We start from the raw sequence: 16,583 nt of genomic DNA, 5'->3' as shown, positions 1-16,583 counted from the left end.
AAAATCTGAATGTCTCAGGTCTCAGCCCCTTTCTCCACAGAGAGGGCTGGTTTTCCTCTGAAGAGCCCACAGCCTTAGGCAAGGGTCAGCTTGCTTCGAGGCCTCAACCACCTCCAATCTTGAGCTGCCGAAACCTGAACATTTAAAAAACGTATATGCGGACACTGGAATACTATACAACCATGAAAGATGGATGAACTGTAGCTATAAACAGATATAAGATCAAGGGAAAGAGAAATACAGAGGAATGCACACAGTATGATTCCATTCATACAAGTTAGAAAACAGGGAAAAATAAATGAACGGCACTGCCCATCACGGTATTCTAAAATGATGGAAGTGGTCTCTATCTGGGCTGTTGCTCAGCAGCCAGTGGACTTGGGGACTGCGCAACTGAGAAATTCAGTTAAAAATTTCATTTCACTTAATTTAGCCACATATGCCACATGCAGCTGCTATCACGTATGCCACATGCAGCGGCTGTCACAGTGACCCCCACAGCTCCGTGCAAACGCAGGAGGTCATCAGAGTCAGGCAGAGTCGCCCGAAGTAGGTTGTGTGTCAGGGTCTGGAGGATCCTCGGAGCAGGGGGCTCTGGTGTTTCACAGGTTGTGCTTTATAACCGACTGTCATAGGGAAGCTTTGTTTTATTTCTGAATGCATATTTTTTTTATTTATTTATTTATTTATTTATTTATTTATTTATTAAAGAAAAAAAAGAAATTAACACAACATTTAGAAATCATTTGAATGCATATTTAACAACCTAAGAAAGGTTAAAAAAATTAATGAAATGATAACCAAGTAAGGCACCAGAATGCTGTCTTGCTTTTTCCCTTTGCAGATAAGTTGACGGTGAAAAAACCCAGGGGCTTTCCTTTTCTTGGACAGTATCTCAGCTGACAGCAAGCACGGTGAGACTTTTTGAATGACAACCACTTAACAAACGTCTGTTTGGCAACGTGTCTGGCCTCATAGTCGGGGCCAAATGCCCATCCTGGTCCTGTCAGGGGTGTCCTGACCTTGAGGGAGGTGTTGGGGCAAAAACTGCCTGTATCCTCGGCTTCCTGGGCCAGAGGGCTGCTCAGCCCTGCCTCCCCGCCTCCGTCGTGTCCAGCAGCTCATGCTGAGAACGACTCCAGAAGGAACCCAGCACGCGGTCTGCACCCCTGGAGGGCCCCGTCTCTACTGGGCAGAATGCCGACCCGCGCTTGGAGGTGAAGCGGCCAGAGAGTGGCCGCAGGGGTGCAGGGCACAGAAGTGTTTGCCTCGGCTGCCACCCAGCACAGGCTCCAGCCAGCCCCCGCGCGCCTTCTGCTGTGACCCTCCCCAGGCGGCGGCAGAAGAGGCACAAAGTGCTAATGGCACACCCTGGGCTCTCTTCATGGGACCAGAGAGTCTAATCACGTTTAGGGTGACTTTTCTAAATTTTATTTATTTATTTAATTTTATTTTTTTAAATACCAAAAAACACATAACAAACACAAACATTCCTCTTTTGATCATTCCGTTCTACATATATAATCAATAATTCACAATATCATCACATAGTTGCACATTCATCATCATGATAATTTCTTGGAACATTTGCATCTATTCAGAAAAAGAAAAAAAAACGAAAACAGAAAAAAAATTCATACATACCATACCCCTTACCCCTCCCTTTCATTGATCACTAGCATTTCAAACTAAATTTATTTTAACATTTGTTCCCCGTTATTTATTTTTATTCCATATGTTCTACTCATCTGTTGACAATGTAGATAAAAGGAGCATCAACATGGCTACTGGAACATAGCTCTACATTTTCAGGCAGTTCCTTCCAGCCTCTCCATTACATCTTGGATAACAAGGTGATATCTACTTAATGCATAAGAATAACCTCCAGGATAACCTCTCGACTCTGTTTGGAATCTCTCAGCCATTGACACTTTGTCTCATTTCACTCTTCTCTCTTTTGGTCAAGAAGGTTTTCTCAATCCCTCGATGCTGAGTCTCAGCTCATTCTAGGATTTCTGTCCCACATTGCCAGGAAGGTCCACACCGCTGGGAGTCATGTCCCATGTAGACAGGGGTAGGGTGATGAGTTTGCTTGCTGTGTTGGCTGGAGAGAGAGGCCACATCTGAGCAACAAAAGAGGTTCTCTTGGGGGCGACTCTTAGGCCTAATTTTAAGTAGGCTTGACCTATCCCCTGTGGGGTTAAGTTTCATGTGAACAAACCCCAACACTAGGGGCTCAGCTTATAGCTTTGGTTGTCCACACTGCTTGTGAGAATATCAAGAATTCAACTTGGGGAGGTTGAATTTTCCCCCTGGTCCTCACCATTCCCCGAAAGGGACTTTGCAAAAACTTATTTTTTTCACTGTTCAAATCACTCTGGGATTTATCCGGGCATCACTCTGGACAAATCAACATCTCATGTCCTACTCAAGGTTCCATCTACTCATGGTGTTCAGTTAAGCTGTCTACATAAGTTATATTAGGAAATGCAATAGTCAAAAGATGAATTTTGTACCAAATAAGCATTTTTTGCTTTAGTCTCACACTGAAGTTGAGATTTTAAAATATTAATTACCATCTATTTTCAGGACCCCGCATGCGAAAGTTATAAAAAAAAATGCCAGTAAAACGAAGGTCGCAGCTACGGAAACGAGATTCACCAACCACCGACCGGCTCGCGTCTGGCACACGCACTGGGCCGGCCTCCGAAGGCGGGGCGCACGGGCCGCCCCGCCGCCCGAGCTGCCGGGCGGGCCCTCCCAACCACGCCTCTCCACCACCGGCCTGAGGGGTCCCCGGGGAGGCGCCATAGGGCTCCGCGGCTTCCCGGCAGGACCCGCACAGCCTTCCGGCACGTGACGCCACCTGGAGCTCGCGCCACCAGTCTCCGCCTAAAGCGCGCACGCGCACTACTCGGCAGACGGGCCGTGCGTGGCCACTACCAAGATGGCCGCCGCAAAATGGCCGCGGCGCAAGGCCTTCGCTCTCCCAGACAGGGCTGGCAGGACGTCAGCCAATGGGCGCGCGCGCCGGGCCGCAGCCAATGGGACAACGGCGCGGGCTCAGGGTGGCCTTGCTGGGGCTGCGGCGCTCGGGTCATGTCGGGCGCGGGGCCGCTGGGCGCTGCCCCCGACCCGGGGGGCCGCCGGAGGTCCTGGTCAGAGCTGCTGGGTAAGTGGGCGCGGGGTGCCAGCCCGAAGACGTCCCCCGACTCGGAGGCTTCGTGGCCGCCGGCACCCGCGCGCTGGTTCCCTGGGTGGGGGGGGATGAGGCCGAGGGAGCCGGACTGCGGGCCTGGGGCCTCTGCGGCGTGGAGGCTGCCTCAGCCTCCCCTCCCCCCCAGCCTCCCCTCCCCCCCAGCCTCTCCCTCCCCTCCCGCAACCCCCCTCGCTCAGCTTCCCCTCCCTCAACATCCCCCCTCAGCCTCCCCTCCCCCAGCATCCCCCTCCCCTTGTACCCCCAGCCTTCCCCCTCCCCCTCCAGCCTCCTTCCTCTCCCCCAGCCCCCACTCCTCATCCCCCCCAGCCTTCTCCCTCCAGCCTCCCCCTCCTTTCTTCCCTTACCCCCCCAGTCTTCCCCATCCCCGCTCATTTCTGTTCTCCCTCCTCTGCCAGCCCTCAGGCTTCCCCCTCATTCCTCTCCTTCCCAGGCAGAAGTGACCCTCCTCCTGAAACCAACTGCTAAATCCTGAAAGGTGGTTCCACAAACTGGATGACGCTGAAGTATTAAATTTAAGTTGGCACCCAAACTGCATGACCCATGTAAATTCCTTTAACAAGAGGGGTAAATGGTAGTACCATTACCAAACCCAGGAAATTAACAGCACCAACACTTCTAACTGGTCTACAGACTGCACTTGGATTTCACCAGCTCTGCCTGCTGCCCTTTTCTGTCCCAGGATACCACGTTTCCAGCCTGTGACCTCCGTCCTCAGACCTTGTCCCTTTTGAGGAGTGCTGATGGGTTGCCTCATAGGATGATCCTCAGTTGGGTTGGTCTGATGTTCTCTCGTGATTAGATTGAGGTTATGCGTTCTGGGTACGAATGCCCCAGAATGAGGCGCGTCCTCGGTGCATTGTCTCAGCAGGAGTGCAGAGTCACTGTGTGTTACTACATGATTTCTAAATACTGTTGTGATTTTTAAAACGAATTTTTTTCCATCAGCGGGAAGGGTGAAGAGGCAAAAATACAGCCCTGAAAGGGAGCAGCAGGTAAAGGAAGCAGCTGTGCACCTCCTGACACGCCATCAGAACTTGAATGACCTTTTGCTTGAGGTAAAGAGGAAATTGGTTTGTGCTTTGCAGGCAGATTTGATTTGATTTGATTTTCTGAGCCAGCCAGGGCGTAATCTAAAACAGTACTTGGAAAGACTAGAGAGTATCTGGTAAAAACACCCTTTAAATGTTGATGAGGTGAGAAAATCACTGAGAGCGTTTATCTTGTTGAAGATAAAGAAAAGCTAAAAAATAAATTTAATAATTCTCAGTAAATTTTATTTTTTAAACTTTTTTACCTCAAAGTATTTGAAAATTCTCATTAGGCAAGCATTATGCATATGCAGGTTTTTTGTTTGTTTGCATGGACAGCAGGAATAGCCAGAGATGCAGGTTGTTTTGATGCACACACAGCTTGCATTTGCATTTACAACGCCCCTTTGTGATTTGGGGTCTAGGTGGAAGGTCCACTGTGTAAGAAACTGTGTCTCAGCCAGTTGATGGGCTGTGACGCCCCAGAGGCCCACACAAGCCCTTCCGCTTCCTTTATAGGTAAGTCGGAGCTTCAGTTTCCTAATACTGTGTTACAGAAGGGCTTTTCCTATAAAGTGACCATGGTTTGCTTGCAGTATGTAGAAATTTAAATTCCCCAAATAACAGTTTTCTGATGATGTATCGGGGTCATGCTTTGGGGTGTGGTGCTGACTCGTTGGGGTGCTGTGGTGAGCACTGAGCCACCCGAGGGCACAGAAGCTCTAGCAGCCGCAGCCAGTGTTCCTGAGACAACACGCAGTGCTCTTGAGGAGGTGCAGAGTGCTGGGCTGCCAGGGAGCACATGGAAAAGCAGGACAATTCCAGTGCCCACCTGCCCCTCCCAGTGTGAGAGCAGATGAGGCATTCTGGAGCAGTGACAAAAACGCTGTTTTCTGGTTCTTCACATTTTTATCATGAAATGATTTGCTCAGAAAGAGATATTAATTCATTAATTTGTTTTATGTTTTTATTAAAGTATTCTTAAATAATCTACCTTGACAATTGATTACTAAAGGTCATTGGCAAATGATATTGATTTCCATTGCCATAATTGTATTTGAATTTTACATTATGCATCGTCGTCCCAGCAACCATGCTCAGCCCAAGTCCTCATATGGACTTCTGAATCAAGAACTTTTTTAAGGAAATTCTTAACCTTGTCTGCAGAATATTAGTAGCCCTTAATTTGTAAATTTTTAGTTGTTTTTCCTGCTGAAGATATTGGCTGCTAACTCATACTGAAAATACAAAAGTTAGCCTTTATATAAATGGCCAGAAATCAACCTTTTCCTACTTTTTTCCCAGAAGTTATTTTTTTACCACAGCTGTTTGGTTTGTAGTTTCCAGTCCTGTAACTTGAGGTCTGTGTAGCTGTTGGTGAACAAGAGAAAGGCACATGCCACAGGTTCCCTTTGTTTTAAATTTGTTTGGAAACCAAATAAAGTAGAAAATGGCTTTTTTGTAGGCATCACCCATTTCAGTGCTTCTTGGCGTTGCTCACTTTATTGCCCTGTGCCCGGGAAGCCTGCGCTCACCTGTGCTGGCCCTGGTGCTCCAGGTCCTGCTGCAGGTGCTGCTCCAGGTGCCGCTGCAGGTGCCACTCCAGGTGCCGCTGCAGGTGCCACTCCAGGTGCCACTCTGGGTGCCACTCCAGGTGCCACTCTGGGTGCCGCTCTAGGTGCCACTGCAGGTGCCACTCCAGGTGCCACTCTGGGTGCCACTCCAGGTGCCACTCTGGGTGCCGCTCTAGGTGCCACTGCAGGTGCCACTCCGGGTGATGCTCCAGGTGCCACTGCAGGTACCACTGGAAGTGCCACTCCGGGTGCCGCTGCAGGTGCCACTCCGGGTGATGCTCCAGGTGCCACTGCAGGTACCACTGGAAGTGCTGCTCCGGATGTTGCTGCAGGTGCCACTCCGGGTGATGCTTCAGGTGCCACTGCAGGTACCACTGGAAGTGCTGCTCCGGGTGCCGCTGCAGGTGCCACTCTGGGTGATGCTTCAGGTGCCGCTGCAGGTACCACTGGAAGTGCCGCTCTGGGTGCCACTGCCGGTGCCGTTCCGGGTGCCACTGCAGGTGCTGCTCCAGGTGCTGCTCCAGGTGCGCTGCGGGTGCCGCTGCAGGTGCATGTCCAAGCCCCAGGAAACCTCGCCTCACAGCCTCACGTCACTGTCTCTGACACGGAAGTCCTTGAAAAACGAATTAATTTAAAAAGCTTGTAGGCTTCCCATATTGTGCTCCCTCGGGAAAGGAGGATGAAGAAAGGGCTTGGTTGGAATCTATCTGCCACACTCGTTTGATGTCAAACAAAACATACAAATGTACATATATCAGCAACTACAGGCGTCAGGTGTTGCCACTGATTCTGATGCGTGTTCAGCATAAAATTGTCTAACTTGTATATCATGTTCTTCCCTCTAGATCTGTTCTCCCCTTCAAAAGATATTTTTCTGTGACGCGACAACTTAAAATAGGCTTTTTAAACTGCATGTCTTACCATATTCTAAGAGAAAGACTCGGATCTCTTTTGTCCTTAAGGCTCTGCTCTGCAGGCTCAAGCCTCACAACTGGGAGTTGCAGTGGGAGCCCTGGCGGCCGGAACGGTGGCCTCTGGCCTGGAGCAGATCTGTAGGACCCCTCAGGGGTGCTGTCACACTGCCCTCCTGACCTCAGAGCAGAGAGTAAGAGCCCACCCCAGGGATGGCGCACACTCGTCATTCCGCCTACGCCACCGGGAAAGTGGGGTGTTTTAGCATTGTTTCAGATATTTGCCTTTTTTTTTTTTTTTTTTTTAAGATTTGATCTCTCTTTTCAGAAGAGACTGTCTTCGTTGTTAGACATTGTGCAATATTTATTGGCAAACAATATGTTCTGTCGTCTCTCCTTCTGCCAGGAATTATGGAAAGTACAGGTAATTTGAGATTGTAACTGACTGGTTTTTTCAAGCAATGTTCTGTTGATTTGGGGGGAGCTAGCAGAATCTCTAGATTTTCTTAGGAATGCTATCAAGCACTTCCTTAATTCCACAGAGTAAGGAAAAAAAAGTTAGTAAATGGGTTTGTGGATGGGAAATACTTTGTTGCCATTTTTCTCAAAATTCATCCATCATCAGTAATATTTATTAGAATAAAATACATTGCAGAACGTGTTCAATCTTAAGATAAACCATTACGACGAATTTTCCGGAGCTATACACTAAATTAGAAAAACATAATTAAGAAATAATTCTTATCTGCTTCTTTCTGAAGCATTTCAAACACAAATAGGTTTACAGGTTTTTGATGAATTGAAAGAATTCAGTGTAACCACTTTGTAATACTAAGTGGAATCAGCAAGGAAAAGGAAAAAGGAAAGAAAAAAACAAAGAGACCTTTCCTTGTTGGTTTCTCCCATTCTTTTATCCAGCACATTATAGAGTTTGTTTCCTTTGTTGCCCACTGGTCTGGCCCTCCAGACCTGACTACTATCTAGTTGGGGGAAAGGTCAGTAAAATTGTGATAACACGGGTGTTCACAGGTCTACGGAGAGAAGAACTGAATCTGTTACTGGATGGGATGGCTGGGGAGCTTCCTGGAGGAGCTGGAAGTAGCACTGAGCCTTGAAGCGAGGGTGGAAGTTAGCACCATCAGGCATGGAGGGCACGTGGGCAGGACTCAGCCACTTTAAACAGATCCGTGACCTGAGTGAAATGACTGGCGAGGGTGGGGGAGGGATTGTGTGTCAGCTGCAGTGAAGGAGCTGAGTGCCCAAGTGAAGAGTTTTAACTTCTGCCCTGGAAGCTGAGAGGCATGTAAGGTCCCCAATTGCTTTTTGGAGTGTCCTGTTGGCTGCAGTGCGGAAAAAGGATGGGAAGTGGGTTGGGCTTGAGCTTGAGTCAGGAAGTATGTACAACAGTGGGGATGGGGAAAAGGAGAAATGAAAGATGGTAAGGGGGGAGCCCCTAAAGGAAGGCTCCGTGATTTGGAAACTGTAGTAGATAAAATACTTATTTTAGGCATGTGCTTGTTACTTTTGATTTAATTTTTAATAAAGCATAGGATTAAGAGCCCAGATTAAACATTTTATAAGAAAAATCAAGCATAAAGGACTGATAGTATTATTATTGTCTTCAGAAATCTTTGCTGCTTGAAGCTGTTTGGTATCTTCATTCACAAAAGACTGTGAGCCTACCAGAGCTACTGGAAAGGTATTGTACCATTAGTATTTAGTATTACTTTAATATTGTGTGATTTATTTTTTGCAACCTACTCTAGTATGGACTATTTTTTTTGAAATTGTAGATCCAGTTTTTCCAGTTTTCTTAACAATATTTGTTAAGAGGCTGTTCTTTATGAATTCTGTGGTCTTTGCACCCTTATTCACAATCAGTTGGCCATAAATGGACAGCTGATTTCTGAGCTCTTAATTTGATTCCATTGGTCTGTATGTCTGTCCTTGTGCCAGTACCATGCTTTTTTTTTTCTTTTAAAGTTTTAGAATACGAATTACCATTTATTTTCAGCACCCTACAATATTGACATTCCTTTATTCTTCCTCATACAATAACATTTTTAAATTTGTATATTTAGTTACTGTCATTGTACATTCCAGACATTCCTAAATTATACCATCTCAGTCTTTATCTGTAAAATGGTTGTGGCTCCTCTTGCATTTCTGATTTTATTTAATTCCATTCTCTTCTTCTTTTTGTCATCTTCGCTAAGGATCCATCAATCTTACTGAGTTTTCTCATGGAACCAACTTCTAGTTTTATTGATTTTCTTGATTGTTTTCATGTCCTCAATTTCATTTATTTCTGCTCTGATCTTTGTTATTTCTTTCCTTTTGCTTACTTTGGGGTTAGTTTGCTGTTCTTTCTCTAGTTCTTCCAAGTGAACAGTGAATTCCTTGATTTTTGCTCTTTCTTCTTTTTTGATATAGGCATTTAGGCCAATAAATTTCCCTTTTAGCACTGCCTTTGCTTTATCCCGTAAGTTTTGATATGCTGTGTTTTCATTTTCATTTGCTTCGAGATATTTACTGATTTTTCTTGTAACTTCTTTGTTGACCCACTGGTTGTTTAAGAGTGTGTTGTTGAGCCTCCACAAGTTTGTGAATTTTCTGGCCCTCTGCCTATTATTGATTTCCCAACTTCATTCCTTTATGATCTGAGAAAGTATTTTGTATAATTTTAATCTTTTTAAATTTACTGAGACTTACCAGCATATGGTCTATCCTTGAGAATGATCTGTGAGCACTTGAGAAAAAGATATATCCTACTGTTGTGGGGTGTAATGTTCTCTAAATGTCTGTTAAGTCTAGCTCATTTATTGTAATATTCAAATTCTCTGTTTCTTTATTGGTCCTCTGACTAGATGTTCTGTCCATTGATGAGAGTGGGGAATTGAAGTCTCCAGCTATTATGTAGATGTGTCTCTTTCTCTTTTCAGTGTTTGCCTCACATATTTTGGAGCACTCTGGCTCAGTGCATAAATATTTATGATTGTTACATCTTCTTGTTGAATTATTCCTTTTATTAATACATAGTGTCTGTTCTAGTTTGCTAGCTGCCAGAATGCAACACACCAGAGACGGATTGGCTTTTAATAAAAGGGAATTTATTTTGTTGGTTCTTCAGAGGAAAGGCAGCTAACTTTCCACTGAGGTTCTTTCTTACGTGCAAGGCACAGGATGGTCTCTGCTGGTCTTCTCTCCAGGCCCCTGGGTTCCAACAACTTTCCCTAGGGTGACTTCTTTCTGCATCTCCAAAGGCCCGGGCTGAGCTGCTAGTGCTGAGATGAGGAATGCCAAGCTGCTTAGCAATGCTACGTTGCAATCTCTCATTTAAGCACCAGCCAATTAAGTCAAACATCACTCATTGCAGCAGACACGCCTCCTAGCTTACTGCAGAGGTAATTGGCAACAGATGAGGTTCACGTACCGTTGGCTTATGTCCGCAGCAACAAGACTAGGTATGCTCACCTGGCCAAGTTGACAACTGAATCTAACTAACACATGTCCACCCCTTGTCAACTTGGCAACTTCAAGCATCACCTTACACAGATGTAAAAAATTCTCTTGCTGTGGACCTGTGAAACTCAAAACAAGTTGTCTGGTGCCAAGTTGCAAAGGAGGATATTCACAGGATATAGATTGTCATTTCCATAGGGAGAAACTGGAACACAGGTGTAAAACCTGCAGGGCAAGCGCCATGGGATCTCAAAGTCTAAAAATCATTTATCCGTCGGCTTTAGAAAGTGGCAGTCCCACCCCTTCCAAGGGACTATGTAGTGGCCGGCCTCTTTCCAAATCAACCTCGGGGAACATCGAAGAGACCACCTCTGGGCTCCACTCTCTCCAGGCATCAGGGCCACCCCTGGGCTCTCTGCCATTTCTGGGACACACGCTCAACCCCTCCACATGGTGGCAGCCAGGCTCTCCCAGTTCCCCAAGGAGCATGCTCTGCCTTCTCCAAGGCCTGAGGCTGCACAACTCTTCCACTGCAATGAGAGGGGAGACTCATCCTCGCCCTTCAGGGTAAACTCATCCTCTCCACGCATACAGGTGGGTCCACTCTCCTGGCCGAGGTCTCTTGGCTTCAGACCCGAACTTCCATGGTTCTCACTCTGCAAACTCCAATCTCTCCCTTTTGTGTCCTCCTTTGTCAAGATTGGTAGTAGTTCCATTTACACCAACAGTCTGTTCAAGCCCTCCAGGACTTCTCCATCAATCTCTTCACAGTTCCTCCGAAGTCTTCCCCTTAGCCATCCAAAACTGTTCCAACATATCTGGTATTTGCAAACCGCAGCAGCACCCCACTCTCCGGTACCAAATCTGTTCTAGTTTGCTAGCTGCCAGAATGCAACACACCAGAGACGGATTGGGTTTTAATAAAAGGGGATTTATTTTGTTGGTTCTTCAGAGGAAAGGCAGCTAACTTTCCACTGAGGTTCTTTCTCACGTGGAAGGCAAGGATGGTCTCTGCTGGTCTTCTCTCCAGGCCCCTGGGTTCTGACAACTTTCCCCGGGGTGTCTTCTTTCTGCATCTCCAAAGGCCCGGGCTGAGCTGCTAGTGCTGAGATGAGGAATGCCAAGCTGCTTAGCAGTGCTACGTTGCAATCTCTCATTTAAGCACCAGCCAATTAAGTCAAACATCACTCATTGCAGCAGACACGCCTCCTAGCTGACTGCAGATGTAATTGGCAACAGATGAGGTTCACGTACGTTGGCTTATGTCCGCAGCAACAAGGCTAGGTATGCTCACCTGGCCAAGTTGACAACTGAATCTAACTAACACAGTGTCCTTTTTCTCTTTTAATTGTTTTACATTTGAAGTCTAATTTGTTGGATATTAGTATAGCTACTTCTGTTCTTTTCTAATTGTTGTTTGCATGAAATATCTTTTCCCTGCCTTTCATTTTCAGCCTATGTTTATCATTGGGTCTAAGATGCTTCTCAGACAGCATATAGATCCTGCTTTTTAATCCATTCTGCTAGTCTGTGTCTTTTGATTGGGGAGTTTAATCCATTAACATTTGGTGTTATTACTGTAAGGGCAGTACTTTCTTCTACCATTTTGACTTTTGGATTTTATATGTCATATTTAATTTTTCTTCTTTTTACCTTTACTGATAGTCTTCCTTTCTACACTCTTCTCTATATCTCTCTCTCCTGTCTTTTCCTATCTGTAGTGCTCCCTTTGGTGTTTCTTGCAGAGCTGGTCTCTTGGTCACAAATTCTCTCAGTGATTTTTTTCTCTGAAGATGTTTTAATTTCCCTCTCATTTTTGAAGGGCAATTTTGCTGGATATAGAATTCTTGGTTGGCAGTTTTTCTCTTTTAGAATCTTAAATACAGCATCCCACTGTCTTCTCACCTCCATGGTTTCTGCTGAGAAATCTACACATAGTCATACTGGGCTTCCCATTTATGTGATGGATTGCTTTTGTCTTGCTACTTTCAGAATTCTCTCTTTCCCTTTGACATCTGACATTCTGATTAGTAAGGATTCTGAAATACGTCTATTTGGATCTATTCTGTCTAGGGTACGCTGTACTTCTTGGATGTGTAATTTTAAGTCTTTCATAAGAGTTGGGAAATTTTAGTGATAATTTCCTCCATTAGTTTTCTCCTCCTTTTCCCTTCTCTTCTCCTTCTGGGACACCCACAACACATATATTCATGCACTTCATGTTGTTATTCAATTCCCTGAGTCCCTGCTCATATTGTTCCATTCTTTTCCCTATATTGTCTTTTGCTTTTCGGATTTCAGATGTTCTGTCCTCCAGTTCACTAATCCTATCTTCTGCCTCTTGAAATCTAACATTGAAGGTGTGGTAGTTAGATTCAGGTGTCAACTTGGCTAGGTGAAGGCACGTAGTTCTGTTACTGTGGACATGAGCCAATGGTATATGAACTTCATCTGTTCCTGATCACATCTGCAGTCAGCTAGGAGGCATGCCTGCTGCAGTGAATGATGTTTGATTTAATTGGCTGGTGCTTAAATGAGAGAGCTCAACGTAGCACAGCCCAAGCAACTCAGCATATCTCATCTCAGCACTCGCAGCTCAGCCTAGGCCTTTGGAGATGCAGAAAGAAATCACCCTGGGAAAGCTGTTGGGACTCAGAAGCCTGGAGAAAAGGCCAGCAGAGATCACCCTGTGCCTTCCCACATAAGAAAGAACCACAGTTGAAAGTCAGCTGCCTTTCCTCTGAAGAACTAACAAAATAAATCCCCTTTTATTCTGGTGTGTTGGATTCCGGCAGCTAGCAAACTAGAACAGTAGGTTTCCATAATTTTTTTTCATCACTTCTACCGTGCCTTTCATTCCCATAAGCTCTGTGATTTGTTTTTTCACACTTTTGATTTCTTCTTTTTGTTCGTTCCTTGCCTTCTTTATATCCTCCCTCAGTTCATTGATTTGATTTTTGATGACGTTTTCCATGTCTGTTTGACTATTCTGAATTAATTGTTTCAGCTCCTGTATCTCATTCTGAATTGTTGGTTTGTTCCTTTGGGCCATATCTTCAATTTTGCTAGTATGATTCGTTATATTTTGCTGGTGTCTAGGCATTTACTTTCCTTAATTAGTTTATTCTGGAGGTTGTTTTCACTTTTTTACCTAGGATTTTCTTGCTGGATGACTTTGTTGTCTATCTGTTCTTTGACATTCAGTTCAGCTTATTCTAGACCTTTAGCTTAGGTTTTGTTTAACAGATCAGAGTTTTCCAGTTCTTGTTTTCTTGTTTCTTGCCCTGCCTATATGGTGCCTTTTTTTTCCCTTTAGGAGGGTCTATTTAGGTATTATAAATCCCAGCCAGATTTTCCCAGACCAAATTGGTCTCCTCTGTGGAGGAAAGAGTCACCCGTGTCAGTTTTCCCTGAGGGTGAGACCCAGCAGGTTGAAAGACTTTCCTATAATGTATGTATCTGGGCTCAGCTTTTCTTATCCTGCCCAGTGTGTGGTGCTTGTCTGCCAGCAGGTCCCATCAGTATAAAATGATGTGGTACCTTTAACTTTAGTAGACTCTGCTGGGGTGTGGTGGAGACAGAGGAGAGTTTTTGGCTGGCTTTAATTGCTTTAGTTTTCCAGACCCTGGGGTTTGAATTCCTTGAGGGAGGGATTCTATCAGAGCTGGGCTCCACCTCTCCTGGGGAAGGCACAGCCTTCAGACAAGCTTAATTCTGCCCGAGAGGCCCTGCAGTTGTATCCAAAGAGCAGTCAAGTTGTAGAGAAACAGCCACAAAAAAGAGAAGAAAAAAAAAATTCCTTTTCAGAGTAGGATTCTGGTTCCTTGGGTTTGCCAATCAAGAGCTTAAGTTGGTACGTTGCTCTGTGTATTTCCAGGTCCTGTGTGCCCCCTCCTTTCATTCAGGGCCTAAAGCCTTTCAAGTATTTTGTGCTGTCCCATCCAAAAAACCCTGTTTTTGTTTGTTTGTTTGTTTGTTTTTAACTTTTTCTGTCAGCTCTGCCCAGTGTGTACCAGGGCAGAAACCAGCAACCTTACCTTTTACTTGAGGGTTCAGCTGAGCTAGGGGCCTATTTTTAATAGTCAGAATTTGTTAATTAATTCCACAATTGGAGCTTGGTAGAGCTCAGCCCCTTGCTGCTATTAACATCTCTTTCTTTTCTCCTCTGGGAAGTAGCCTGTGGGGGAGGCGCGCTGGCCTCCATGGCTTGGGGGACTCTCAGTTTTGAGTGGACTCCACCCGGTCCAAGTTGTCCAGACTGGTATGCGTTGTGTGTCTTCCACGGTGACTGAACCATTATACATTCTCACCAGCAGTGCATGTTTCAATTTCTCCATATTCTCTCTGACATTTATAGTTTCCTATTTGTTTAAAAACAGCCATCTTAGAGGTCTGAAAAAATCTTATAGATGTGAAATATTTCAGTGTAGTCTTGATCTGCATTTCCCTTATAGTTAATAAAAAAGTGCATGTCTTCATGTGCTTCTTAGCCATTTGTATTTGGTGTTTGGAAAAATGTCTATTCATATCTTTAGCCCATTTTATGACTGGGTTTTTTGTTGTTGTTGAGTTGTATAATTTCTTTATGTATATAGTATATAGAACCTTTATCCGATAAATGATTTCCATATATTTTCTCCTGTTGAGTTGGCTGCCTCATCACCTTTTTGACAAAGTCCTTTGAGACACAGAAGCATTTGATTTTGAGGAGTTCCCATTTATCTAATTTTTCTTCTGTGGCTTGTGCTTTGGGTATAAAGTTTAGGAAGTGACCTCCTATTACTAGGTATTGAAGGTGTTTCCCTATATTTTCTTCTAGGAGTTTTATGGTAGTGACTGTTATATTTAGGTCTTCAATCCATTTTAATTTTTGTATAGAATGTACGATAGGGGTCCTCTGTCATTCTTTTGACTATGATAGCCGATACTTCCATGCCCATTTATTGAAAAGACTGTTGTGTCTCAGATCAGTGGTTTTGGGGTCCTTGTTGAAGATGAGTTGTCCATAGGTTTGGTGATCCCTCTCTGCACTCTCAGTTCGAGTCCATCAGTACTTCTGTTTCTGTGCCAGTACCATGCTGTTTGGACTACTGTGGCTTTGTAATAAACTTTAAAATCAGAAAGTGTTAGTCCTCCCATTTTGTTCTTCTTTTTAGGGATGTTTTTAACTATTTGATATCTCTTTCCCTTCCAAAGAAATTCAATAACTAACTTTTCATACTTCGCAAAAAGTTGATGGAATTAAAAAAAATTTATTGAGAAATCTTCACACACAAACTTTGTATACATGGTTACAATCAGTGGCTCACATTATCATCACATAGTTGTGTGTTCATCACCATAATCATTTTTTTAGAACATTTGCATCACTCCAGAAAAAGAAATAAAAAGGAAAACTCATACATACCATACACCTTATCCCTCCCTCTCATGGACCACTAGTGTTTCCATTTATCCAATTTATTTATTTATTTTTGTCCCTCCATTATTTATTTATTTTTTATCCATATTTTTTTACTCATCTGCCCATATTCTGGATATAAGAAGCATCAGACACAAGGTTTTCACAACCACACAATCACATTTAAACATAATATCTTGATGCAGTTGTCTCCAAGAAACAAGGCTAGTGGAACACAACTTAACAGTTTCAGGTACTTCCCTCCAGCCACTCCAATGCACCATTAACTAAAAAGGAATATCTTATATAATGCATAAGAATAACCTCCAGGATAATCTCTTGACTGTTTGAAATCTCTCAGCCATTGAAACTTTATTTTGTCTCATTTCTCTCTTCCCTCTTTTGGTCAAGAAGACTTTCTCAATCTCTTGTTGCCAGGTCCTGGCTCATCCTGGGAGTTCTGTCCATGTTACTAGGGAGATTTACACCCTGGGGAGTCATGTCCCACATAGAGTGGGAGGGCAGTGAGTTCACCTGCTGAGTTGGCTTAGAGAGAGAGGCCACATCTGAGCAACAAAGGAGGTTCTCTGGGGGTGACTCTTAGGCCTAATTCTAAGTAGGCTTAGCCTAGCCTTTGCAGGGATAAGTTGTATAGGGTGAACCCCAAGACCGAGGGCTCAGCCTATTGCTTTGGTTGTCCTGGTTGTTGGAATTTTAATTGGTATTGCATTGAACCTGCTTTTTCATCCAGGACCTCCCTGTGCAGTATAGAAGTCCCTCTCAGGCCACTCGCACCCTGAATTGCTGTCGTGTTGTTTTTCTGTCACTTCTCTAGTGCTCCTTGGAGCAAGGTGAACTTCGCCTGTCCTGTTCTGCCATCTTGCTGGAAGTGTTCCCTGATTTCTTTTAGCAGTATTCTGTAGTTGTCTGTATACAGATCCTTCACATCCTCGGTTAAATTTGTTCTTAGATATTTAATCCTCTTAG

General features: G+C 44.5%; 1 protein-coding gene across 7 annotated transcripts in view; it reads left to right on the top strand.

The window, feature by feature from the left end:
* The first annotated feature begins 3,068 nt into the window (after nt 1-3,068).
* FANCA (FA complementation group A) overlaps nt 3,069-16,583 on the top strand; it is a 107,686-nt gene continuing 94,171 nt past the window's right edge. For all 7 annotated transcript variants that reach the window (XR_013163808.1, XR_013163806.1, XR_013163807.1 and 4 more), the window contains exons 1-6: nt 3,069-3,172; nt 4,166-4,275; nt 4,674-4,767; nt 6,785-6,927; nt 7,062-7,157; nt 8,359-8,432. Coding sequence is in view for 4 of the 7 variants with exons in the window: in XM_077133322.1 (XP_076989437.1) it covers nt 3,100-3,172; nt 4,166-4,275; nt 4,674-4,767; nt 6,785-6,927; nt 7,062-7,157; nt 8,359-8,432 (590 nt within the window). In the remaining 3 variants the exon portion in view is untranslated. The remainder of the gene's footprint in view (nt 3,173-4,165; nt 4,276-4,673; nt 4,768-6,784; nt 6,928-7,061; nt 7,158-8,358; nt 8,433-16,583) is intronic.

This window comes from Tamandua tetradactyla, chromosome 16 (assembly GCF_023851605.1).
Source record: "Tamandua tetradactyla isolate mTamTet1 chromosome 16, mTamTet1.pri, whole genome shotgun sequence".
In the NCBI taxonomy this organism is placed as follows: Eukaryota; Metazoa; Chordata; class Mammalia; order Pilosa; family Myrmecophagidae; genus Tamandua; species Tamandua tetradactyla.
This window is presented reverse-complemented; position numbering and strand designations above follow the sequence as displayed.